The sequence below is a fragment of the Furipterus horrens genome, unplaced genomic scaffold (genome assembly GCF_987537825.1).
Source record: "Furipterus horrens unplaced genomic scaffold, mFurHor1.1.pri manual_scaffold_13, whole genome shotgun sequence".
Taxonomy (NCBI): domain Eukaryota; kingdom Metazoa; phylum Chordata; class Mammalia; order Chiroptera; family Furipteridae; genus Furipterus; species Furipterus horrens.
Window position 1 is genome coordinate 43,380,549 of NW_028327183.1, and position 22,647 is coordinate 43,403,195.

The 22,647-nt window shown below is 57.9% G+C and overlaps 2 protein-coding genes across 6 annotated transcripts in view; one reads left to right on the top strand and one right to left on the bottom strand.

Moving 5' to 3' along the window:
• FUZ (fuzzy planar cell polarity protein) lies at positions 1-6,730 on the top strand. 3 transcript variants are annotated; one of them, XM_090260817.1, is made up of 11 exons: positions 2-248; positions 462-583; positions 865-949; positions 1,239-1,307; positions 1,466-1,570; positions 2,267-2,464; positions 2,609-2,704; positions 3,019-3,125; positions 3,200-3,264; positions 3,344-3,418; positions 4,397-6,730. In XM_090260817.1, the coding sequence occupies exons 1-11, from the start codon at positions 138-140 to the stop codon at positions 4,621-4,623; spliced, it is 1,260 nt and encodes a 419-aa protein (XP_090116943.1). In that variant the 5' UTR covers positions 2-137; the 3' UTR covers positions 4,624-6,730. The 3 variants fall into 3 exon arrangements, with proteins under 3 accessions (XP_090116945.1, XP_090116943.1, XP_090116944.1); XM_090260818.1 differs by having other exon boundaries at positions 3-126; XM_090260819.1 differs by lacking the exons at positions 3,019-3,125; positions 3,200-3,264 and having other exon boundaries at positions 1-248.
• AP2A1 (adaptor related protein complex 2 subunit alpha 1) overlaps positions 4,673-22,647 on the bottom strand; it is a 26,781-nt gene continuing 8,806 nt past the window's right edge. Inside the window, exons 2-24 of one of the 3 annotated variants that reach the window (XM_090260815.1) lie at positions 20,399-20,467; positions 20,146-20,288; positions 19,808-20,001; positions 14,120-14,249; positions 13,449-13,550; positions 12,064-12,172; positions 11,062-11,212; positions 10,583-10,751; positions 10,329-10,466; positions 9,965-10,147; positions 9,511-9,608; positions 8,988-9,219; positions 8,730-8,897; positions 8,479-8,642; positions 8,109-8,174; positions 7,684-7,740; positions 7,499-7,581; positions 7,291-7,391; positions 6,116-6,237; positions 5,918-6,034; positions 5,758-5,827; positions 5,397-5,531; positions 4,673-5,126 (exon numbers count right to left, since the gene is read on the bottom strand). In XM_090260815.1, coding sequence (XP_090116941.1) covers positions 5,049-5,126; positions 5,397-5,531; positions 5,758-5,827; positions 5,918-6,034; positions 6,116-6,237; positions 7,291-7,391; positions 7,499-7,581; positions 7,684-7,740; positions 8,109-8,174; positions 8,479-8,642; positions 8,730-8,897; positions 8,988-9,219; positions 9,511-9,608; positions 9,965-10,147; positions 10,329-10,466; positions 10,583-10,751; positions 11,062-11,212; positions 12,064-12,172; positions 13,449-13,550; positions 14,120-14,249; positions 19,808-20,001; positions 20,146-20,288; positions 20,399-20,467 — 2,879 coding nt within the window. In that variant the 3' untranslated portion in view covers positions 4,673-5,048. Of the gene's footprint in view, positions 5,127-5,396; positions 5,532-5,757; positions 5,828-5,917; positions 6,035-6,115; positions 6,238-6,276; positions 7,392-7,498; positions 7,582-7,683; positions 7,741-8,108; positions 8,175-8,478; positions 8,643-8,729; positions 8,898-8,987; positions 9,220-9,510; positions 9,609-9,964; positions 10,148-10,328; positions 10,467-10,582; positions 10,752-11,061; positions 11,213-12,063; positions 12,173-13,448; positions 13,551-14,119; positions 14,250-19,807; positions 20,002-20,145; positions 20,289-20,398; positions 20,468-22,647 lie in introns of those variants that run through there. The other 2 variants (XM_090260816.1, XM_090260814.1) reach the window with 2 other exon arrangements.

Below are 22,647 nucleotides of genomic sequence, written 5' to 3' on the forward strand. Positions count from 1 at the left end.
TCTGAGTTGGTTTCTTCCCATCAGCTCCTCATCTCGCCCTCTGGCGGTTTCGGATGGCAGCCCGACTTAATGTGACTACGGTCATTCTCCAAGACGGGCACTGACCGTTTTCACAAAGGGACTGGGGTGGGTTCCAAATGGGGGAGGAGGGGACGGAGGGCACCATACATCTGCTGTGCCTCGCGGCCTCCAGCGGAGTCCCCCTGTTCTGCAGAAGCAGCCGCGGCGGCACCCCCGCCCGCCAGCAGGTGGGGCCCTGGAGGTCTGGATCTCCGAAACTGAAGGGGGTTACGAGCTTGGCCTCTGGGTCTTCAAGGGAGTAGGGACCGGAGAGTTGAGTTTAGAGGGCTGAGGGTGCAGTGGACCAATAACCCTGGGTCCCTGACCAGGAGGTGTCCCCGGGTATCTAGAAAGAGGTGGGGATTGGGGGCCCCTGTCTAATGTCCAAAACCTTTCCCCAGCTCCCGTTCTCTGTCATCGGCTCCCTCAATGGAGTCCACATGTTTGGGCAGAATCTCGAGGTGCAGCTGAACTCTGCGAGGACTGAGGACACCACCGTGGTGTGGAAAAGCTTCCATGACAGGTCTCCAAGTGGTAGCTTGCAGCAGGGACAGGGCGCTGGTGATAGGCCCTGTTGAAGAAGTCCTCAAGGCCTTCCGGCTCTCCAGGGCCAGCTGTTTACTTGGCTGTGGGATCTCTGACAAGCCAGTTACCCTCTGATCCCTGAGCTTGTCTGTATAAGAAGTGGGCTGTGCTGGAGGAGGATGTCACTGGCAGCGGGGATCAAGAACAACCTCTGCTATCGTCAAAGCCCTGTTTCCCTGGCCTGGATTCATTCTTTCTTCTCACCTTCCTTTCTCGCAGCATCACCCTCATTGTTTTGTCATCTGAGGAGGGCACCTCGGAGCTGAGACTAGAGAGACTACTCCAGATGGTTTTTGGGGCCATGGTGAGACACCTCAGGTCTCTTTTGCAAACCAAGGACTCCGAATTCACAGCATGCAGCTCCCTCACACCCAGCAACCTAGGCCCCCAACACCTTTTTCCTCCAAAACCCAGGAATCCTGGCCCTCAGTTCCTTCTCCCTCAGACCTAGGAGTCCAGTTCCCCAGCCCTCTCCTTCCTCAGTCTGAGTCACCCAGAGCTAACTAACCCTGCCCCTCATGGCTTCCATTGCCCCAGTCTCTCCTTTCTTCTGAGATGTCCAGGACCCCTGCACTCTTATATGGTTCTTCTAGGTTCTCTTTGTGGGACTTGAAGAACTAACCAACATCAGCAACGTTGAGAGACTGAAGAAGGAGTTGAGGGTGAGGCTACTGATATCTGGGGACTACAGTTCCCAGCCACCCACTTTGGGGGTTCTTGGCGAAGCTCAGTTGTCTGACTCTGGGTCACTTTTCTGATGGAGAGGTAGCAGATCTGGGACCCACCTAGGTCCTAGGCAGCTCCCTTCTCCCTCTGCTAGGCCAGTTATCACCTCATCGATAGCTTTCTGGGGGACTCAGAGCTCATCGGGGACCTGACCCAGTGTGTGGACTGCGTGGTTCCTCCAGAGGAGTCCCTCCTACAGGTATTCGGGAAGCCTTGGGAACTCAAACCTGTCCTTAGGACCCTGTCTCAGTCTTCATTTTCTTATCCCTGGACCGTTGCCTCCACCTCTTCCCATCTTCTGGGCTCCCAGCCCAACCCCCACTTTGCCCCAGAAAGATCTTTTGACACCCAGAGCTGACCCTGCCCCTCCCCTGATCACCGCGGTCTCATGGCTTCCATTGCCCCCAGGACCAAGTCCCAGCCCCTCACCCAGCTGCCTCAGCAGTCCCACACATCCCAACAACTTCCCAGCTTCCCTGCCTTAGCATACGCTGTTCCTTCTGTCTGGTGAATCTCTATTTACCCTTTTTAAAATACTGCTCTCGTGGACTCACCAGGCATAGCCACCTCCTGCAGGTGACTTGACCTTTCTGAGCCTCAATAGGTGGTTGATTGCACCTACTTGGCTCACAGCAGGACTCAATAAACCATAGCCACTGCTGCTGTAATTATTAGCTTCGGTAGCACTTGCTGGCAGGGTAGCAGGCACCTTACCTGTTTAATCTAACTTCACAATGTGACTTGGGGATTGTAACTGCAGGGAGGGTGAGACACTTGAGCATGGCCACGAGGCAAACAATGAATTGCATGCGGGTTCGCTTCCCACTCCTCGCCCACCTGGGAAGCCCCAGCCGCCCCTGCCTGAGTCTCGCTGTCGGTCTCCCTCCCATACCAGGAAGCCCTCTCTGGGTTTGCGGAGGCTGCGGACACCGCCTTCGTCAGCCTCGTCGTGTCGGGCCGGGTGGTGGTAGCAACAGAGAGCTGGTGGCGCTTGGGGACGCCGGAGGCCGTTCTACTCCCCTGGCTGGTGGGATCCCTGCCGCCGCAGGCTGCACGTGACTACCCCGTGTACCTGCCACACGGGAGTCCCACGGTAAGTGGGTGGGGCCGGCAGGGGTCAGGTGGGGCCTGGGACACCAGCGCAACGGGGTGAAACCTAGAGGTCCAGTCGCGAGGAGGCGGGGCTTGCGATGGAAGGGACGGAGCTCCGGCCAGCCCATCCTGCGCCCCGCGTCAGGTCCCGCACCGGCTTCTGACCCTGAGGCTGCTGCCAGACTTGGAGCTGTGTCTTCTCTGCGGGCCGCGCCCTCCCCTCAGCCAGCTGGATCCACAGGTGAATTCGGGCCGTATCCCACTTTCCCCTTATTGCACCCTCTACCCGCGCGCCCCGATGCCTCGCCAAGTGTACTGGCCCTTGGTGAGCCCCGCACCTTCATTAGACCTCGCCCCCTTCGGACTGCGGTCCAATCACCTTCACCCCAGCCTGCCCCCGCCCCCCTCAATCTTAGGCCCTTTCCAGGCCTCACCGCATCCACCCCTCTGCCTTGCCCCTTTCGGGCTCCTCCACTCCTCCACGGCCACGCCTCCACCCCTTGATACTTCCATCTCACCCCCGGCCCCGCCTCTCGTTGACCACGCCCCCTGCAGCTTCTGGAGCGCTGGTGGCAGCCACTGCTCGACCCGCTGCGGGCCTGCCTGCCGCTGGGACCCCGAGCTCTGCCCGCTGGCTTCCCCCTACACACGGACATCCTCGGGTAGGGCTCGGACGGAGGAATGGGTCGCGGGCTTCATCCCCTCTTCCCTGGCCATGACACCTCCTTTCCCACAGGCTGCTGCTCCTCCATCTAGAACTGAAGCGTTGCCTCTTCACCGTGGAGGCTTCAGGGGATAAAGGTGACAGGAGGAGTGCCGGCCGGCCAGGAGGGTCCTGGGCCCTGAAGGGGCTCTCTATCACCCTTTCTCCCCCTTACAGACCCTTCCCCTGGGCAGCGTCGGTGCCTCCTCCGTTCCTTCTACACCCTGGTCACCACCATGCACTTCCCACCAGGTCAGTGGTGGGGCAGTGTCCCCCTTTGCACAGGCTGGGACGGAGTCCCAGGTCACACAGAGGGGAGTAAGAGGCGGGGCTGGAGAAACTGGTAGAACTGAGCAGCTATTGTGCATGGTTAAGGTCCCGGCCGGGCACCCACACTGATGGAAGGGAGGGGCAGGGAGGCCTAGCCTGGAGAGGACAGAATCTCCTGGGTAACCCTTAGTTAACGCTGAGACTTCACCTCTTACCAAGTGCTTTGTATATGACTCACTTCATCCTCATAGGTGAGGGTTATCTCCTGTGATATCATCATTCCCCTATTAGAGATGCGGAAACTGAGGCTCTGCTAATAAGCAGCAGAGCCACAAGCCACACACAGGTGCCTCCCACATCAACAGTCAGCTCTGCTGCTTCAAGTACAGGCTTTAGCCATAGTTGGGCAGGGGGGCTACCCCAGAGCCCAGGTTAGTCAGGGAAAGTTGTCCTAGAACTCAAGAGGCCGCAGAATGACAAAGGAAGGGACCTAGTGTGATGCCACGACCCCAGTGAAGACCCTGATGAAGGAAGCAAAATGGTGAAGAGCTACACCTGGGAGGGGCATAGGACAATCCCTGCTGAGCTGTTGACTCCACCCCTCCCTACCTACTTCCCATGTGTAAAGCGGGGTAGGGTCCTCGGTTCCCTGCACCTGGAGTCCAGTGCCTGGTACCTGGTAAGCATCACCTGCATGCTTGCCATTTGTGTTGCTAAGTGGATTGCTTGGGGCCACTCACAGTATCCCCTGGAAAGATGGGGACTGTGGCTGGGTGGAAAGAGGGGCAGCTGAGGGAGAAAGTCTGGAGCCTTCAGGTCACTGACAACAGGATGGAGCTGTGAGGCCCTCACCTCTCAGGAGTCAAACTCAGGCCCAGGATGGAGTATGGCTCCCGCAGGTCGGCATCCTGGTGGTCCAAGCCCCACGGGTCACCTCAGCCTTTCCTGTTCTTCCTCCAGAGCTCGGGCAGCAAGAGGAGAAGGTGGAGGACGCAGCCCACCGGCCCCAAGTGCCAAGAACCTGCTACCTGGTGTCAGGGACTGAGGAGCCAGGCACGGGGTGGCGTCTGGTGGCCCTCCAGTTGGGGCCACGGTGGCTGCTGCTGCTGCTGTCTGCTCAGAGTCCCATCCACGGGCTGCGGAGCCTGGCCACCCACACTCTGCATGCTCTCACCCCACTCTTCTGACTGCTGGGCGTGAGTGACAGACAGGGACCCAGAGCCATTAGCGTCTCTGTTTATTTGATCACAATAATACACAGCCCCTGGACGGGGAGGGGGCAGGAGGGGCCACAACAGGGTGGGGTGGGAGGGGAGGAGGCACCTGCTTCCCTGGCCCCTCTCCCCTCTGTGCTTGGGGGGGAAAGGGAGGGAGGGGGCTCCCCCTTACCCCCCAGAATGTAAACAGCAGCAGATGAACAAAAATAAAAATACAAAAGGCCGGAGGAAGGTCCCAGGCATCCCCCTATCCCGGGGTCTTGCCTGTCACCAGTGGAGTCTTGCCTGTCACCAGTGGAGGTCCCCTCACTGCCCCATCCATCAAAGCTCCCTCAGTCCTAGGGGCTTCCTTCCTGGTGCCGGCCACATCCCCGGGGGGCAAGAGAGTCCGGGTCTCAGAACTGCTGGGCCAACAGCTCACACAGGTGACGGGAGACAGTCTCCTTGCTGGTGCGCAGGGTCAGCCGGTACATCTGGGGGAACAAGGGGGAAGGGACTCAGGGAGGAGGCAGAGGGATGGAGCGGGCCAAGTGAGACAGGATGGAGACAGGGACAGGAAACAGGCCAAGAATGAAAGATAAGAGAGGCCAAAAAAGGTGGAAAGGATTGGGAGAAACAAAAACTAGGGTGGGAGGGGTGAGGAAGACAAGAGCCAGAGGGCTGGGGGGCAGGGACACAGAGAAGGCCAGGAGGCAGGGGATGATGCCGCTGTTTCAGGTGGTCCTCCCCAGACCACCACTCACCTGAGCCTGGGCATTGGGCTCCAGCCGGAGCAGACAGCCCACCTGCAGGGCTTTAGTCTGGATGATTCCAGCCCCCACAAAGTTCTCAGGGTTAGGGTCCACGTTGTCCAGGAGAGCAGAGCCAAACCCCAGGAGCTGGGGAGGAAGGCATGTAGCCGTCAGAAGTGCCAGATCTGTTGGCTCCCAGAGCGGCAGCCTAGTTCCCACAGCCCTCGGCAGCGGGGCTCGGCAGTAGTTTACAGATGGGGAAAGCGGGGCTCGGAGGAGTTGAGTGGCCACCACTCCCCAAACCCCAGAGTTAGGGAGGGGCAGGGCTGGGATGTTAGCCTCAGGACTCCTCTCCAGATTTTCCGCCTCTCACCTTGGCCTTAGTGACTTCAGAGTCCATAGGATGGTTGGCTTTGAAGATTTTCTGCGCCTCCTGTTGGGGGCTGGGGGCGGGAAAGGAGTTGGTCGGGAACCTGGCAGCCCGGGCCCCGCCCACCGTGAGGGGCAGCGGTGGCTCCGCCCCCACTACTCACAGGCTCAGCTGCTTCCAGCGCTGGAAGAAGTCCTGGGCCGCCATCTCTGTTGGCTGGAAGAACTTGTTGATGGTCACCGGGAGCTTCAGGGTGAAGGACTGAGGAGCTCCCCCATACCTGGTGTTGGAGAAAGGGCTCGGTCAGGCCCCGCCCCTCGCCCAGGCGGCCCCCCCCCACCCAGCAGCCCCACTGACTCACCGGAAGCGCACTGACAGGAGTGGGGGCGTCAGGAAGTCCCGCAGACACTCGATGTTGAGCACCTGCTGCACCTGCGCCCCACCGTCCACCTGCGCGGCTACACGCTTGGTCTGCACGGCCAGCTGTGCCCACCCGTGGTCAAGGAAGCCAGAAAACGGGGGGTTGCCTCTGCAGGGACCCTGGCCGTGAATCTCTGAGGGGCCAGGCCCCACTCCCCTTGATTCCTCCTATGCTAAACTGGCCTTTCTCAATGGGCTCAGCGACCTCCTTTACTGCACATCACACAGTACTGAGGCCAAGAGCCTCCCTGGATTTGAATCCCAGCGCTTACCACCTCAGTGACTGTGGGCAAGTCACTTCACCTCTCTTAGCCTTGTCTGCAAAATGGACATTGTATGCTCAGTGTTGAAGGCTATAATCCAGTAGGAGCACTTGTCAATGTGTCTGGCGTATGGCAAGTGCACAAAAAGGGGTGGCAATTAGTGCTATCACCATCTGCCTTCACGTCAGCAACCCATGGGCAAGGCCTGGGCTTCTGTACCTCACCCCTGCCCCACGAGGCTTCTGGGGATGATGAGGAATGAAGCAAATAACTAAAAATAAAAAGGTCCTCAGGGTGTTGGGGTCTAACTCCTATCATTTCACGGGGATCCAAATGGAGGACCAGAAAGGGGGGAGGGGACTGACACTGCTCAAGTACTTCCTTTTATGACAGCCACCCTTCCAGAGTTCTCCAACCACACTGATCTCCACAACAACCCTATGGGAAGGAAGAGGAGGGTCTACACAGAGCAGATGGGAAGGCTCAGAGGCAAAGTGACAGGCCCGTGTCACAGAGGCAGGGGCTCTGGTCAGCATCAGGAACCCCCTGGCCAAGCTCTTGAGTTCAGAAGGTGCTGGAATGACAGGTGAGGAGTCGGGCAGAGAGCACAGTCAGGACAAGATCAGGAGGGGGCCTGGAGCAGCAGGGATTCCAGCAGTAATGCCCTCCCACTTGCCTACCACATCACAGTCACCTGCTGTCCTGGGGTACCCCTTCTGACAGGTGACACTAAATCTCAGAGAATTAACAAGTGCTCAAGTAAGAGGGCGGGACAGGGTCCTGGAACTGGGTGCATCTCCTCAGGAAGGCAGAGCCAGAGGGGCAAGCCTGGAGCCAGGGGGCTGCGCCAGGCTGAGAGGATATGAGTCTGGAGGTCTCCAGGGTGGATGACAGTGGGCGTGAAGTTCTGGAACTGTACCGAAGTCTTGTTGCCATAGAAGAGATACATGCGGCCTGCAGTGATGGGGAGAGGCAGGCCTCCATCAGAGTCCCTACTCAACGCCCAGGTGAGGTCTCCCTGAAACCCCGTCCTTACAGTACCCCCAACCCCCCGGACACACCCAAGTTCTGCCGGAACTCTGACTTGACTCCAATCTGCAGCAGCTGGTTCTCAAACAGGACCCCATTGTTCTTGCACACGAACCTGGGCGTGGGGGGAGCTCAGGATGAGAAAAGGGCCCAGGTGGGCCCTGCTTCTTGACCCCCGCCTGTCCTCTCTCCCCTCCCTGGTCTCTCCCCGACTCACTTATTCAGCAGCTCATCAGCTTCTGGGATGGGTGGGCCGATGTCCTCAGGGCCTGGGCTGCAGGAAGGGAAGGAGTAAGACGGGAGGGGACTGGAGGGAGGGAGGTACTAGAGGCAAAGGCCTGGAGCTAGCTAATGGAGGGAGACAAGCCCTGAAAGGGCAGAACCCCACAATCCACATACCCAGGTACCCCAGAGAACCACAAAGAACCCCAGAATCAGTCTGGTGACTGCCTCTAATGGGAACAGAACCCGAGCACGTGCTGCCGTCCGCCTCCTGCATCCGAGGACCCAGACTTTCACTCCCTTCCAAGTCCTTGCCTCTACAGTTAGCTCAACAGGAACCCCTGAAGAGAGCGACCAGGCCTCTAACCCTCCCTAGGGACACAGGAGTCTGCCCACCAACCCCCTGAGGCCACCCCTTACTCAGCAGCTGGAGCTGGGTCAGCCAGCAAAGCCATGGGGCTCTCAGGGGCAGGCGGCTCCAGCTCGCTGGGCCATCCAATCCCAGAGCAGACAGAGAAGACAGGCGTGGCAGGCAGCCAATCCCAGACAGGCAGCAAGAGGGCCGAAGAGAAAGAGGGAGGAGGAAAGGAGAAAAGGAAGAGCAGGCTGAGACACGGTGATGGGAACGGACAACGAAGGGTGGCCAGGGGCAGCCGAGAGTCCAGAGTGGCCAGAGGAAGTCGGCCAGGAGAGGTGGCAGCCAGGTGGGCAGAGGCACAGGGACAGGGAGGAAGGAGTGAGTTGGGGACAGACAGAAGACGCGCAGCCCGGGGCCCACGGTGGCTGGTACCTGAGGAAGGCCTCCTCCGGGGTGGGACCCAGGCTGGGCTGGGTGGCCGGGCCATCAGAGGAGACGTCCACCAGGAGGTTGCCGGCACCCGAGGGAGCCTGGGGTGCCGCTGGGGGAGGGGCTGCCCGCAGCCCCAGGAGGTCGGCGGAGGGCGAGGGAGTCGACTGCAGGAAGTACAGGTGGAGGTGAGAAGGGGTGACACCCAGGCGGACCCTCCGGGTGGCCCGGTCCTGGGGGAGTGGGGGACTCACCACGGTGCTGGCGGTGGGCTCCACACCCCCATTGATATCATTGCTGCTGGGGTCCCTGCGGCCGTCATCCAGGGCACTGGCGGCCCCTGGCCCCTTCTTGCGCTTCAGCTTGGCCAGGATGGACGACTCGCGCTCGGGGAAGGGCGGCATCTCCTCCAGCACGGTGGCCTGCGGGGCGGGGGCGGGCGCGGGTCAGGGGGGCGGGGCGCCGAGGAGGAGGAGGAGGCGGGGCGCGCGAGGACCAGGGGGGGCCCTGACCAGGACGTCGGTGCTGGCCACGGAGCTAAGGGTGAGGTACTCCACGGCGCGCTGCTGCAGCTCCACGTCCGCGTTGCGCAGCTGAGAGCCGGCCCGCAGCACGCCCTGGATGGTGGCCTTGGTCTCCGGGAAGAGGTTGATGAACTTGATGTAGGTGGACAGCAGGAGGGCCCGCGTCGCCACGCTGCACAGGTGGAACTTGGAGTGCAGCAGCGAGAACTGCACCGGGGGGCTGTCGGGGGCAGGAGGCAGGGGTCAGCGGGGGCAGGCTCTACCCGCCTCTCCCATAAACCCCCACATGAGGTGCCGCCTCCCCAGTAGGGACCCTTCCCAGGACCCCAGGCTGGCCGTGGGGCCAGGGCCACTGCAATCCTCCCTCCCAGAGGCTCCTGAGAGTTGAGTTCTCGCTTCCGTTGCAAGGATCTGCGCGAAGGGCTGAGAAGCTTATGGGGAACCCCATCATCATTAGCCCTGAGACACTTAGGGTCCCTGTACCCCAGACCCTTCCTATGTTCACCCTCACCTGGAGCGGGGGTCCCCAGCAATCAGGTTTCCAAACTCCCCAAGGATATAGCCGCCGACCTTCACCATGTTCTCGTGACAGGCTGGGGCCTGGAGCGCCTGCAGGCAGGGACAGCATGAGTAACGATGCCCTGGATCAGGAGCGTTCAGACGTGCCAGGCGGGGTGCCAACCCTTGGGGCTCCATGACGTGTAGGGTCATAGATGGGGAAACTGAGGCACAGGGTAGTCAGTGCCTGGCCCGAGGTCACACAGGTAGTAAAACAGGACAGGATGAGACTCCTTTTCGGTGCAGAGGGAGCAGGAGACTGCTGGGTGGGACCCAGGCATCAGCAACTACATGCCGGACTGACCCTCCCGCTGGCGGTGAAGGCCGGGCCCCTGTGTCCCTTGCGGGGAGCAGGGAGGCCAAGAAACTGCTCGACGCCCTTGGTGTGGGGAGCTAGGGGTGCTGACCTCAAAGACAGTCTTGGCAGCATAGCCCTGGACGTCATCGCGGTTGGTGACAATCTGCAGCACGCGGTACCACACCTCCTCACTCACGTAGTCCCCTGCGATGCGGATGAGGTTGAGGATGGTGTCCACATACCAGCTGTAGTCCACTGCGTATTTCTCGGCCAGGATGGCCACCTTCAGGACCTGCCAGCGAGAGGGAGGACGCACGTGTGTGTGCATGAGTGTGTGCCCACGGCGAACAGGGTGTGGACTCAGCTGGGTCTGAGCTCACAACTGTCCCCATCTGGAGACCTGGCAGTCCAGGCCCCCGGCCCCTCCTCCCTCAGACCCAGGGGTCCAGGCCCCTGTCCCTCCCACGACTCACAATCTCTTCGCGGATGGCGTAGTCGGCCGTCTCCAGGTACCGCAGCATCTCCGACACAATCTGCTTGGCATTGCTCCGGTCGCACATGGCGTAGAGGAGGTCAGCTGCCCGCTGTCGCACACTGACGTCCCGTTCCGTCTGAGGGAAGACAGCAGGTAGGGTGTGTTCTAGGCTCCGTGTGACACAGGGCTGGCCACCCAAGGGTCCCTGAGGGGGCAGAGGAGACAGCGGCTGGTTGGGCTTGGAGGCCGCACCTTGAGGGCGTTGATGACAGTGTCGATGTGGGTCTTGACCGCCTCGTGGGAGAACTCGGAGCTGGCCAGCGTGCACATGCTCTCCAGCGCCAGGTAGCGCAGGTTGGTCTCCCGGTGCTGCAGGAACTGGCCCAGCTGGTTGCAGGCCCGGACCAGCAGGTTGGGCTCACTGCCGACAACAGAGAGAGACGCGGGGACATGAGGAGGACTCAGGCAAGGCTGGGACATCCCACATCACCCTTCAGGCCACGCATGACCACTCCTGATGACCCCAATTTCTGGGCCATTGAGCCCAAGTAAATATAGCCAGGGATTCTGCTTCCCAAAGGGACCCAGCACCCACCTAGTGGGGCAACATTTCCCAGCTGCATCCTCCCACCTGGAAGTCCCCATTCCCAGACTCACTCCCCTAAGACCCAGGAGGCCAGGCGCCCGGTCCCCCGTCCCTGGCCCGAGCCCACCAGACCCCAGATGGGCACCTGTCATAGTGGATGATGAGGCTGATGGTCTCGAAGAGGATGGCATTCTTGGCATTGGAGTGCTGGACCTTCTTGGACTTGGGCGGCTCCTGCGCCTTGTTGAGCACGGTCTCCAGACACTCGACCAGCCTCCCCTTCACAGCCGCGTCCTCTGGGGAAAGGGAGGGCACCCGCCGGGGCTGAGTCCCCTGCTGGCCCAGCTTCCCGGCCAGGGCCAGGGGCCACGCCACGAGAAGCTGTGAGCCCCGCCGCTGCAGGCCAGGTCCCTGCTCCCTCAAGCCCTCCCCGGGCCCCAGGTGAGCAGAGGTGAGAGAAACGCCAAAGGAGGACCCGATGCCAGACCTGGGCTCTCATCCTGCTCCACTCTGACCCTGCTGGGCAAGAGGCTCTACCCCTGTGGGCCTCAGTTTCCCTGCTATAGCAGTTGCTCTTTAGATTTCTCATAGGCAAAGGACGTTCCAGGAACCTTCCCCAGAGACACCCTGAAACCCGCTTTCCCATGGAGTGGTCTGGAGGCCCGAGACAGACGGATGCCAACCCTGGTAGCCGCCTTTCCCTGGGACGTGAGGCAACACCGTATGGACAGAACAGCAGTCAAGGGTTCCAGCAAAAACGCCGCACCCAAACCCATCAGGCATTCAGAAAGAGCTAAAGGCCACAGGACAGCAAACAGCCCAGGCTAGAGGGCGGGACAGCCTGCACCCCAGAACTCTCCTGTGTTCTTCAAAAGCAGGCAGTGGCGGGTGGGGAGTGGAGAAACTATTCCAGGCATAATGACAGAGACATATTTAATTTCTGGTCTTAGATAGTACTGTATTTCTTTTAAGCCATAAAAATAATGCTATGGACATTTGGGGCAGTTTGGTGCCTGCACAGCAGATGACACTGGTCCTGGGCTCAGAGCTGCCCTGGCAGCAGGCAAGGAGCAGGACTAGAGGCACCTGACACAGACCCCCAGTGCCCGCCCGCCTGAACCCCAGCCCGTGACGGGCTCAGCAGTACCTGGCGGGGGGTAGCACTGCAGCAGCCGCAGCAGCTTCACCGAGAGCCAGGGCGCGGGGACGAAGTAGTAGGTGTAGTCCTGGAGGTCCGTGGACGCCGAGGAGACAATCTGGGGGCAGGAAAGGGGAGGTGATGCAGGGCGGGGGCACCAGGGAACAGGCTCAGGGCAGGGAGGAAGCCTCAGGCACATAGTGAGGGTCTAGGGGGTCTGGGACAGAGACGGGCTGTCGGGCGGGCAGGAAGTGTCTGCCAATTCAATTCCCTACTGTGAGCTCCTGACTCCAGCTCTGTGCTCCCCCAAAACCCTGGTTACATCCACCAGCGCACACATCACAGCCACTTGCTGGAGACTGCGTCCCTGCAGGTCTCCCCCGAAACTGGAAACTGCCTGGCACAGGAACTGGGTACCCAGGCCTAATACCAGGTCAGACACAAGAAAGGCTCAGTGAATAGGTGGAAAATTAGTGAAAGGATGTGTCTTTATCTCCTCTTGGCAAACTCCCATCAACCTTGAAAACCCCTTCTCTAAGGAGCATTCCCAGCATGCTGTGCCCCCTCCGTGATGCCACTGTGCCCCACCCCCATGGCCACTGTCTGTGTCTCCCCCACCAGCCTGGCCCACCGGACTGTTCAGACGTGTGGGGGATGAATGAAAAAATGAGTGAATGAATGAGCTCATGTGTTCTCTTGCGTGAGAATCCAGGCCTCTCTCACCTGCCCACAGAATGTTTCTAGTGACTCCAAGTCTCAACTCAGGGATCACCTCTCCAGGAGGCCTTTCTGGGTCTCCAGGGCTGGGATAAGTGCTTCCTTTGGGGCCTACAATGCCCTGTGCTACCTCCACAACAGCACAAACCACCCCTTTTATGACCCTCTGTGGCTGAGCCGGCCTGCCCTGCCACATGCCCCTTCTTGGAGGGCGGAGGCCTGACATCCATGTTCCCGGTCGGCCCACGCAGAGCCAGGCCCTCAGGAATCCTCGGGGCAGGTCCCCAGGACAGGAGCACGCATGAGGAGAGGAGCAAAGGAGGAGAGAGGCACGGGAAAGGAGCGGAGGGCAAACAGAGGAAGCAGGAGGAGGAAAGGCACAGGGGGCGAGGAGGGGGCAGGAAGGCAGGATAGCAGCTCCCACTTCCCGGGTGCGCAGCACATGCCAGACCCTGTTCTGACACTTCCTGTGGCTTCATTCACAGCAGCCGTGGTGTTGGGTGGGCACTGGTGTCATCCCCACTGAGCAGAAGGGGCAGCTGAGGTCCAGGAAGGTGAAGCCCCTGGGGGCCCAGCCGGGCTGAACCCAGCTCGGAGCCTGAGTTCATAATCACTGACTGGGCTGACTCTCGGGGAGAGTAATGGGGACCAGAGTCGTGCCCGGATGACACACCCACCCTGCTCAGGCGAGACACAGCCAGGGAGACGCATGTCTTGAAGTCATCTGGGTTCTTCTTGCAGAGACAGGTGATGAGGCTGACAGCGGCCGTGACCACGCCCTGCAGGGACAGATGAGTGGGGGGTCAGGGCCCTGGTGGGAGGGTCAGACTGGGGACAAGGGTGCAGGCTGTGCATCTGGGAGCAGGGGTTCAGGAACACACAGGGGTGGCGTGGGGCGTGGCAGGGTGTGCTTAGGGGCGTACCGGTGTCACAGTGGGTGTTCTGGGGCTCAGACATGACCAGCACTCACCAGGCCCGGGGTGCAGAGCAGAGGGTGGGTGGGGACTATGGAGGAACTGGGAGTACTGGGGGTGGGGACAGAGGTCAGTGCCTTTGCACAGGCTGGGCAGACAGTGAGCACTGGGGGAACCTCTGGGTATCAGAAACAGAGGATGGGATTTTTGAGGGGATGGGTAGGGGTCAGTGTTGGGGACCCTGGACAGGACCAGCAGGGTGTTACGGATGGAGGTGGGAGGTCTCAGGATACCTGGGTGACTAATAAGCACTGGGGAGACTGGGCCAGGGTCTCTAGGTGCCTGCGTAGACAGGGGCAGGGGTGGGGCGGCTGGGCCTCCGGGCAGACAGCAAGGACGGGGACAGGCCTTGAGGACGGCGCGCCGGGCCTCACCATGTGCTGGTCATTGAGCAAGTGCACGACGCGGGCCGTCCACTCGCCCATGGGCACCAGGTCGGGCGAGGCCTTGTAGAGCCGCAGCAGGCACAGGGCCGCGCTCTGCTTCACGCTGTCCATGCTGTCCCTGCAGGGCCACGACACGCGGCGGTGCGGTCAGTGTGACCCCAGCACCGATGCCTCCCCTCCGCTCTCGCTCCGCCCGGGAAGGTGGCCAACGAGAAGCAGAGGAAGCCAGGCGGGCCCCATCTCAGTAGCCTTGTGGGGTCACTGGCAGCAAAACGTCCAGGCTGGCTCTGCACTTATTAAGCGCCTGCTGGGCACGCGGCACTGAGGGCAGAATGGTGGGCACAGAACTTGCATTCTGGCTGCAGACGTCAGTGCCCCAGCACTTGCCCCGGCACTGCTGCAAACGCGGGCAGGTGTGAGCAGGACGTGCTGGCAATGCTGCTTTGGGGGCCACCCTCTCTGATGAGGGGCCAGGTGAGCGGAAAACTGAGGGACTTAATGAGGAAAGACAAAATCTCTGCACAGAACGTCCCACCCGGGGGTGTTCCAGGTGATGGCACCAGGATGCCCAACAGTCACCAGATTCAAACCAGACAACAGCGGAAGGTCTGTCCACGAGATGATGCTGGAGGAGTAGGGGTCCTTCCACTGCATCAATGACAGCCCATGTCCCCCAGACCCTTCCTCTGGGCCACGCTCTGTGCCAAGCGCTTCGTATCTACTGATTTCATCCTCTCCACAGCCCCTCCCGAGGCGAATTCTATCACCATCTCCAGTTACAGGCAGGGAAGTGGCCAAATACCAAACCAAGGAGCAAGAGCTATTATCAACTTCGTTAGAGACTGATACTATTTAGGTGTTTTGTTTTTTCAATTTATTTTTAGAGAGAGGAAAACGAAGGGAGAAAAGAGGGAGAAAAACATCCATGTGTGGTTGCTTCTCACGCACCCCAAGTGGGGACCTGGCCCACAACCCAGGCACGTGCCCTGACGGGGAATTGAACCAGCAACACTTTGGTTCACAGGCCGGCACTCAATCCACTGAGCCACACCAGCCAGGGCTAGGTGAAGTTTAAAATTACATAATTTGGAGGGCTGAGCCCACATATGAAAGGACAACACATACATGGGGATAATAACCTCCAGATTTAGGGGACCAGGGAGGGAGGAGGGGAAGATGGAGAGGCAACGAGAGGGACAGGATGGGGAATTCAATTGCAATGGTTTCTTTTTTAAAAAGACTCAGCGCCATGTGACTCAGCAATTCTGCATCCAGGCATCCACACAAGAGAACTGAAAACACAAATATGTACATCAGACATGATACCCAAAAGGTGGACTCTTTTTTAGGAATAAAAAAATAAAATGTGCTCCATCCAACAATGGAATATTATTATTCAGTCAAAAAAAGGAATGAAATTCTGACCCGCACTACATCGTGGGTGAATCTGGAGGACATGATGCTCAGGGAAAGAAGCCAGACACAAACGGCCACATATTGTGGATTCTATTTATATGAAACCCATTTATATGAAATGTACAGAATAGGGAAGTCTCGAGAGAGCAAGCAGATTAGTGGTTGCCTGGGGCTGTAGAGAGAGGGATGTGGAGTGGCTGCTAATGGGTGTGGGGCTTCTTTCCGGGCTAATGGAAATGTCCTGGACTTAGTAGAGGTCGTTACACAGCATTGTGAATATACCGATGACTGTTGAACTGTACCCTTTAAAATAGTTAAAGCCCTGGCTGGTGTGTCTCAGTGGATTGAGCGCTGGCCTGCAAACCAAAGGGTCACCGGTTCGATACCCAGTCAGGTCCCCTGTGGGCCAGGTCTCCAGCTGGGGGCATGTGAGGGGCAACCACACATGGATGTTTCTCTCCCTTGCTTTCTCTCTCCCTTCCCATCTCTCTAAAAATTAAATAAATTTTAAAAAGTTAAAATGGTGAACATTACATGAATTCTATCTCAATTAAAAAAAATTCTACCTAAAGAAAACTTCCTCCAGGCCCCAGCCATCGTCAAAGCTGAGTTTCCAGGATGGAGAGCCCAGCCTCCACTCAGATAGCCCTGGCCTGGCCCACAACCACGGCCGACACAACCCCTTGGCAGTCACCCCTCGTGTGAACCGGGGACATCACTTAGGCTCACATATGTCTGTCACACTGGCCTCCTTCTCTGCGCTCAGGGGGTGCCAAGTTCTCAGGCTCAGGGTGGCCAGTGACCTCTGTCTCACATAAGCCAGTGGTGGCGGGCTGTCCTTGTCTTAAAGATACTCGCCCTGGCTGGTGTGGCTCAGTAAACTGAGCGTCAGCCTGTGGATTGAAAGGTCGCTGGTTCGATTCCCAGTCAGGGCACATGCCTGGGTTGTGGGCCAGGTTCCCGGTTGTGGGCGGGCAAGAGGCAAGAGGCAACCCATCAATGTATCTCTCACATATCGACGTTTCTCTTCCTCTCTTACCCTCCCTTCCCCTCTCTCTAAAAATAAGTAAAATAAAATATTAAAATATTGACATTACTTCCACCTGTTCATGGTGTCTAACATGGCAACTAGAAGAGTCAAATGTAGGTGTGGCCTGCACTGTATTTCTGTGCCCAGTGTTCCCTCCCTGACCCGGCCTCCCTGCTGCCTGGCTGCCTCTGCCTAGAGGTCTAACAGGCACCTCCAATTCAACACAGCCAAACCCAGCTCTGCACCCTCCTCTCGCTTCCCCAGTTCTCTCCCAGGCTTCGTCCTTCACCTACGTGTTCAACTTCATTCAGGCTGCCCTTTCTTTTTCAAATATTTTATTTATTTATTTTTAGAGAGAGGGGAAGGGAGGGAGAAAGAGAGGGAGAGAAACATCCATGTACAGTTGCCTCTTGCTCACCCCCAAATGGGGACCCAGCCCGCAACCCAGGCATGTGCCCTGACTGGGAATCAAACTGGAGACCCTTTGGTTCACAGGCCGGTGCTCAATCCCCTGAGCCACACCAGCCAGGGCCAGGCCGCCCTTTCTTTCAAGCCACAGGGAGCCTGTCCTGTGGGCTTAACCTCCTGAGCCCAGCTCTCTTGTAACTGCCTTTACTGCTACAACCCAGGTCCCAGCCACTGTCAGCTGTGACCTGGGTCACACGGCTGTCTCAGTGGCATCCCTGCGGCCACCCTCACGCCCCTGCTGCCTCCGTTTCTGCTTATGATCTCTTGGGCTATCTGAATGTGAGGATCAGCCTCTTTCATTGGTTCTGGAATATTCTCAGCTGTTATCTGCTCACACAGCGCCTCCGTCACATTCTCTCCTTTCTCTTTCCAGAACTCTAAATAGCTTTATGTTAGACTTGATCTGCCAAGACTCTGAACTTCTCTGTTTACAAATTTCCATCTTTGTTTCCCTGAGCCGTATTCTCATTAATTTCTTCAGTTCTGCCGCCTGTTTAATTCTGCTTTGACTGTGTCTACTCTGCTGATAAAGCAGGCCACTTAATTTTTTTTTCTCTTAATTTCAGTAATATTTTCCATTTCTTCTCCAAAGCTGCTTGCACTTTGCTCCAATGTTTAAATCATTCTCATATTTCTTGGAACCTATTAAACATACTTATTTACATTCTGTGTGAAAATTCCAATTCAACTGTGCTTTTCAGTTTTCTTTCTGGTTACCCCTCCTGGTGTCTTGCGTCCTGTGTTTAGTGAGGGACCCACGTAACTTGGAGCATCCCCCGTGGAAATCTTTGAGGCTCGTGGAGAAGGTGGGTTTCCCCAGAAAAGGCTTCTCTGTTCTGTCAGGAACTGGGGGCTACCAGTTTGCATCACTTTACAGTGAAGCTTGGCTTAAGGATTTGTGGATAACCCGGGCAGGGGAAACTGGGCTGAAAGTCAGTGTGTAAGCTGCTCGGTGCCAAGGTTTAAAACGGGTAATTTTGCTTACAGTCCCTCAGGGGGTTTATTTCTAGGTCACCCTCACTTTGAAATGTGGTCTCTGGAGCCTCCCCTTGGACAAGTTTTGTCTTTTGTTCTCAGAGGCTGCAGGGCCCCCCAAACAAATACTGGTCACCCACTTCAGCAAATGCCCTCTAAGCAAAATCTGGCTACAGGACTCCTCTCATCTCCCCGGGTGCCAGGACCCTCTTAGCTCGTGGCCTGTCCTTCCTTTCTTGCTAGCTCATGAATACCTTGAAGAATATTTCCTTTCCTCTTTTATTCAACATTGATAGCTGCGTTATAACAAGAGGATGCCAGAGATACATGTTGCCAGAAATACAAGTCCTACCTTTTCCCATGCTAGGCTGAATGACCTTTTAAAATTACAAAGCTGACCCTGAGTGGTGTGGCTCAGTGGGGTGGGCCAGTGTCCCGCAAACTGAAAGGCTGCAGGTTCAATTCCTGGTCAGGGCACATGCCTGGATTGCAGGCCAGGTTCCTAGTTGGGGGCATACGAGAAGCAACCAAGTGATGTTTCTCTACCTTTTTCCCTCCCTTCCCCTCTCTCTAAAAATAAATAAATACAATCTTTAAAATGACAAAGCAACTCATGTCATCCACCTGCCTCCCCCATCAATTACAATAAAACCCAGACTCCTCTCTCGCTCTCCTTTTCACCACGATGCAACTATAAACACTATCTCTTGGTTCCATGAATGTAAAAAGCTCACGCCAACCTCAGGGCCTTTGTTTGCACTGGCTGCTGCTCCTTTCGCTTGGGACACTCTTTGTCCAGCATTTTTGAATGACTTTACTCTTATCATCCAGTGTCAAATTACATGAGCTCCTTGGAGAGACTGTCCCTGACAAGTCTAATTTAAGCAGCCTCCCTCACCACCACCCTGCCCCCCACTACCTTGTTTTGTGTTCTTTAGAGCATTTGTCACGGTCTGAACTCATCTTACTTCTTTCTGTTTGTTCTTTGGGTCCCCCACGACATGCCAGCTCCCCAAGGGTCTTTGCCTGCTCACTCCTGCCTCCCTTGCGCCCATTACAGTCACCACCATGTTGCAGGTGCTCCAGAAACATTTGCTGAATGGCCTCCTGCCTCAGGATGATCACTGCCCTTTGTGCCTTTCCCCTTCCCCCTGCCAACAATTCCTCCTCACTAATTGCAGCCCGATGCCACTTCCTCTGGGAAGCCCTCCCTGATTCCCTAGGCTAGGTCAGGTGCCCTTACTAAATGCCCTTAGGGGCTCCTATCCCCCACAGCATGGTACTGGGGGGAATTACATGCTTCATCCTGCAATTAGTCAGTCACCATTTATGTTTCCAATCTGGGCCATGAACACTGGGAGGACAATGACTGTTCATTTCTGGTCACGTCTATGTCCCCCGCCTTGCACCTACAGATGCTCAACAGATGTTTATTGAATGAATGAGCGAAGAAGATGCAGAATTTCTGGAGGGCTGTCACCACCGTAACTGAAGGGTATAAGCTCTTCCATACCAGACGCTAAAGGTCAGTTTATCAGACAGATGTCCCACTGGCTTTGCTGGCAGGCTGCCTCACACTGTCCTGTCAGTGGGCGTGGTGAGATGAAAAGACGCGACCACACAGCTGCCACCAGAACCACTGGGGTTCCAAGCTCACCCTGAGCTCCACATCCTGGCTGCGAGACTCGGGCAGGTGACATCACCTCTCTGAGCCTCCAACTTGGCTGGGCCTTGTCTCCCCCATCCGCCGCCACCCCCCCACCCCCCACCGGTCCCCAGCGCCTCACCCAGCCACCAGGATGCGAGGGATGTCCGCGGCGAAGGCTTCACCCATCTCGCGGCTGCCCACGTTGGCGATGCAGTGCAGGGCCAGGCACATGAAGGTGGGGTTGCGGCTGGCCAGGTCATTCTTGATGGCGTTGTTGATGAGCCGGATCAGCTCGGAGTTCGAGTTCACCAGCACAGAGATGAACAGATAACCCTGCATGGGGAGGGAGCAGGGTTCCAGGGAGCCTGTGGTTAACTGGTCCTAGGCTTCAACTCTCATACCCTGGAGTCTATACTTCCACCCCTCCTCCCTCAGACCCAGGGGTCCAGGCCCCCGGCCCCTCCTCCCCAGACTCACTATTTGCTTCTCTGTGTACTTGTTGGAGCTAAGCAGGTTCACTGCCTCCATGTGTCCAAAGTCAATGTCATGGCCGAGCAGGAAGATGAAGAGCAGTTTACACACATATTTTTTCTTGCTGTAGCCATCCAAGGCTTTGTCCCCTGGGGCCAGAGGGAGAAGGGGAGGCAAAATGAGGAAGAATCACACCTGCCCGTCCCAGGAGTCCCAGCCCCTTCTTCGCTCAGACCCAGGAGCCCAGACCCCCACCTACCTTTGAACTTGGAACGGATATTGGCCAGTTCTTTGTTAATTCTCTTAATCTCCGCCTCCTTGCTCTTACCTGGGGAGAAGAAGGCTGGTGGTGAGGGTCTTGGAGAGTGGAGCCTCCTGCCTCCACCTGCCTTGGTAAGGACCCTCTCGGCTGGAAGGACAAACCCTCTCCAAACCGGGGTCCCACGCCCTGACGCGGAGGGCCCCGTCTCCAGCTGTGAGCTCCAGGAGGCAACAGCTAAGGCTCACTGGTCTCTGACCCAGAGAAGCCTGGCACACACTTCGGGGCGAGCCCTGACCTCCTCCTCTCACTCTGGTCCCTGAACTAGACTCCGCCTGAGACTTCCTGTCCCCACGCACAGCTCTGGTTAGCCCTGCGCCAGCCCCCAGCACTGGCCTGGCAAAAAAAATGTGACAAAGAAAGGAATGACTGAATGGCTAGGCTGCCTTCCAGCTGCCCCCAGGCCCCTCAACCCTACCACAGCCACACTGACCTCGGCACTCCTTGAGAACCCCCCAGCTGCCCGAGTCAATGAAGGTCCCACTGCCACCCAGTCACCAGCCAGACCCTCGGGTGCTGAGCTACTCCCCACGCTGCCCAACACAGCAGTCATTCTCCAGGTGGCTCGTCAGCACCTGAAGTGTGGCTGCTCCACGCACAGCTGGGCTGTAAGTGACAACGCCACACCAGATTTAGAAGACTGAGTGTGTAAAATTTCGGATTTTTTTAACGATCCGAAGTTAAAACCACACGTGGGGCTCCCTGTAGGTGCTGTTCCAGGGCCTCCTCTCGGCTCCCACACCTTGCGTCACCTCCCTGAGAGCACATGTCACGGGTGTCTGGATCCACCCCCGCCCCCCCGGGACCAGGCCAGAAGCCGGCTAGAAACAGGGCCAGCCCTGGCTGGTGCAGCTCACTGGACTGAGTGCCGGCCCGTGAAGTGGAAGGTTAAGGTTTGATTCCCGGTCAGGGCCCGTGCCTGGGCTGCAGGCCAGGTCCCGGCTGGGGGTTTGTGAGGGGCAGCCACCCAGTGATGTCTCTCTCCCTCTCTTTCTCCCTCCCTTCCCCTCTTTCTAGAAATAAATAAAATCTTTTAAAAAATTAAATAAATAAATAAAAATAAAAGCAGGGCCAGTGTCCGCCACTGCTCTGGGTAGCAGCTCCAAGGGCTGACTGAGTGCCTGAGCTCAGAAAAGGCAGGGCCCCGGCTGGTGTGGCTCAGTGGATTGAGTGCCGGCCTGAGAACCAAAAGGTCACCAGTTCAATTCCCAGTCAGGGCACACGCCTGGGTTGCAGGCCAGGTCCCCGGTTGAGGGTGTGACAGAGGCAACCGATCTCTCACAGATCGATGTTTCTCTCCCTCTTTCCCCCGCCCTTCCCCGCTCTCTAAAAATAAATAAATACAATCTTTCTTTAGCAAGTCCGGAAGGCGTGAATAAGGGCCCTTAGAAGTGTGCAGCGACCCACTCCCCCGACCCCCCCTCAGGAAGGAACGGAGGCCTGAGGATGAGGGTAGGAGGTCTCTAGGGCCCAGGGGATAAAGGGCCGGCATCTCAGTGACCAGTCGGAATTGGCCTGTGTGGCCCCAGAAGCCATCTGATCTCTCATTTATTAATTACACGTTTTCTGAGGCCCCGGGGGCCAGGCTGAGTGGGGCGACACTGGGCACCAAGGACCCAGTTGGACCCAGCCCTTCCGATCGGCCTCAGGGACTCTGGGCCTGGTGGGGCGCAGGCAGGGGCCCCATCCTCACCCCTGGGCTGGGAGGGAGGGTGCCCAGGCACCGCCCAGGCCTTGGTGGTGGCTGCGGGGGGCAGGGACATTTGAGGAAGGCCTTGAAAGATGAGGAGGGTGCAGGAGCAGGGCACCAGCCAGGGCGGCCGGAGGTTAGGACAGCTCCTCCGGCCAGGCCAGGACGGGGCGGGGCGGGACGGTGACCATCGAGGCCCAGTGTCACCGACCACCCTCAGCACCACGGGCGGGCAGGCTCTGTGCTGTTTCTAACCTGACAATGGCCACGGCTGCTTCAAACGCTTCCCTTAAAACTACTCTGTAGGGACCAGAAAAATACCTTTTATCAATGGATCACGTATCACAAAGTAACTTCCTAAATTTTACCCCAGATAGACTGGTATTTGAACGGCAATTCAACTTCTGAGGCTCGTGACCTCTCTGGGCCTCACTTACACCTCTGTTAGAAGCTTTGAGAAGCAGGCAAAACTAACCTGGGGTGTGGGATGCCTCAGTGG

Coding starts and splice junctions, on each gene's coding strand:
- FUZ (XM_090260817.1), top strand. CDS start 138: ATGGGGGAGGAGGGGACGGAGGGCACCATACATCTGCTGTGCCTCGCG. Junction 3,265..3,343: donor GGAGGCTTCAGGGGATAAAG/GTGACAGGAGGA, acceptor TCCCCCTTACAG/ACCCTTCCCCTGGGCAGCGT. Junction 3,419..4,396: donor CACCATGCACTTCCCACCAG/GTCAGTGGTGGG, acceptor TTCTTCCTCCAG/AGCTCGGGCAGCAAGAGGAG.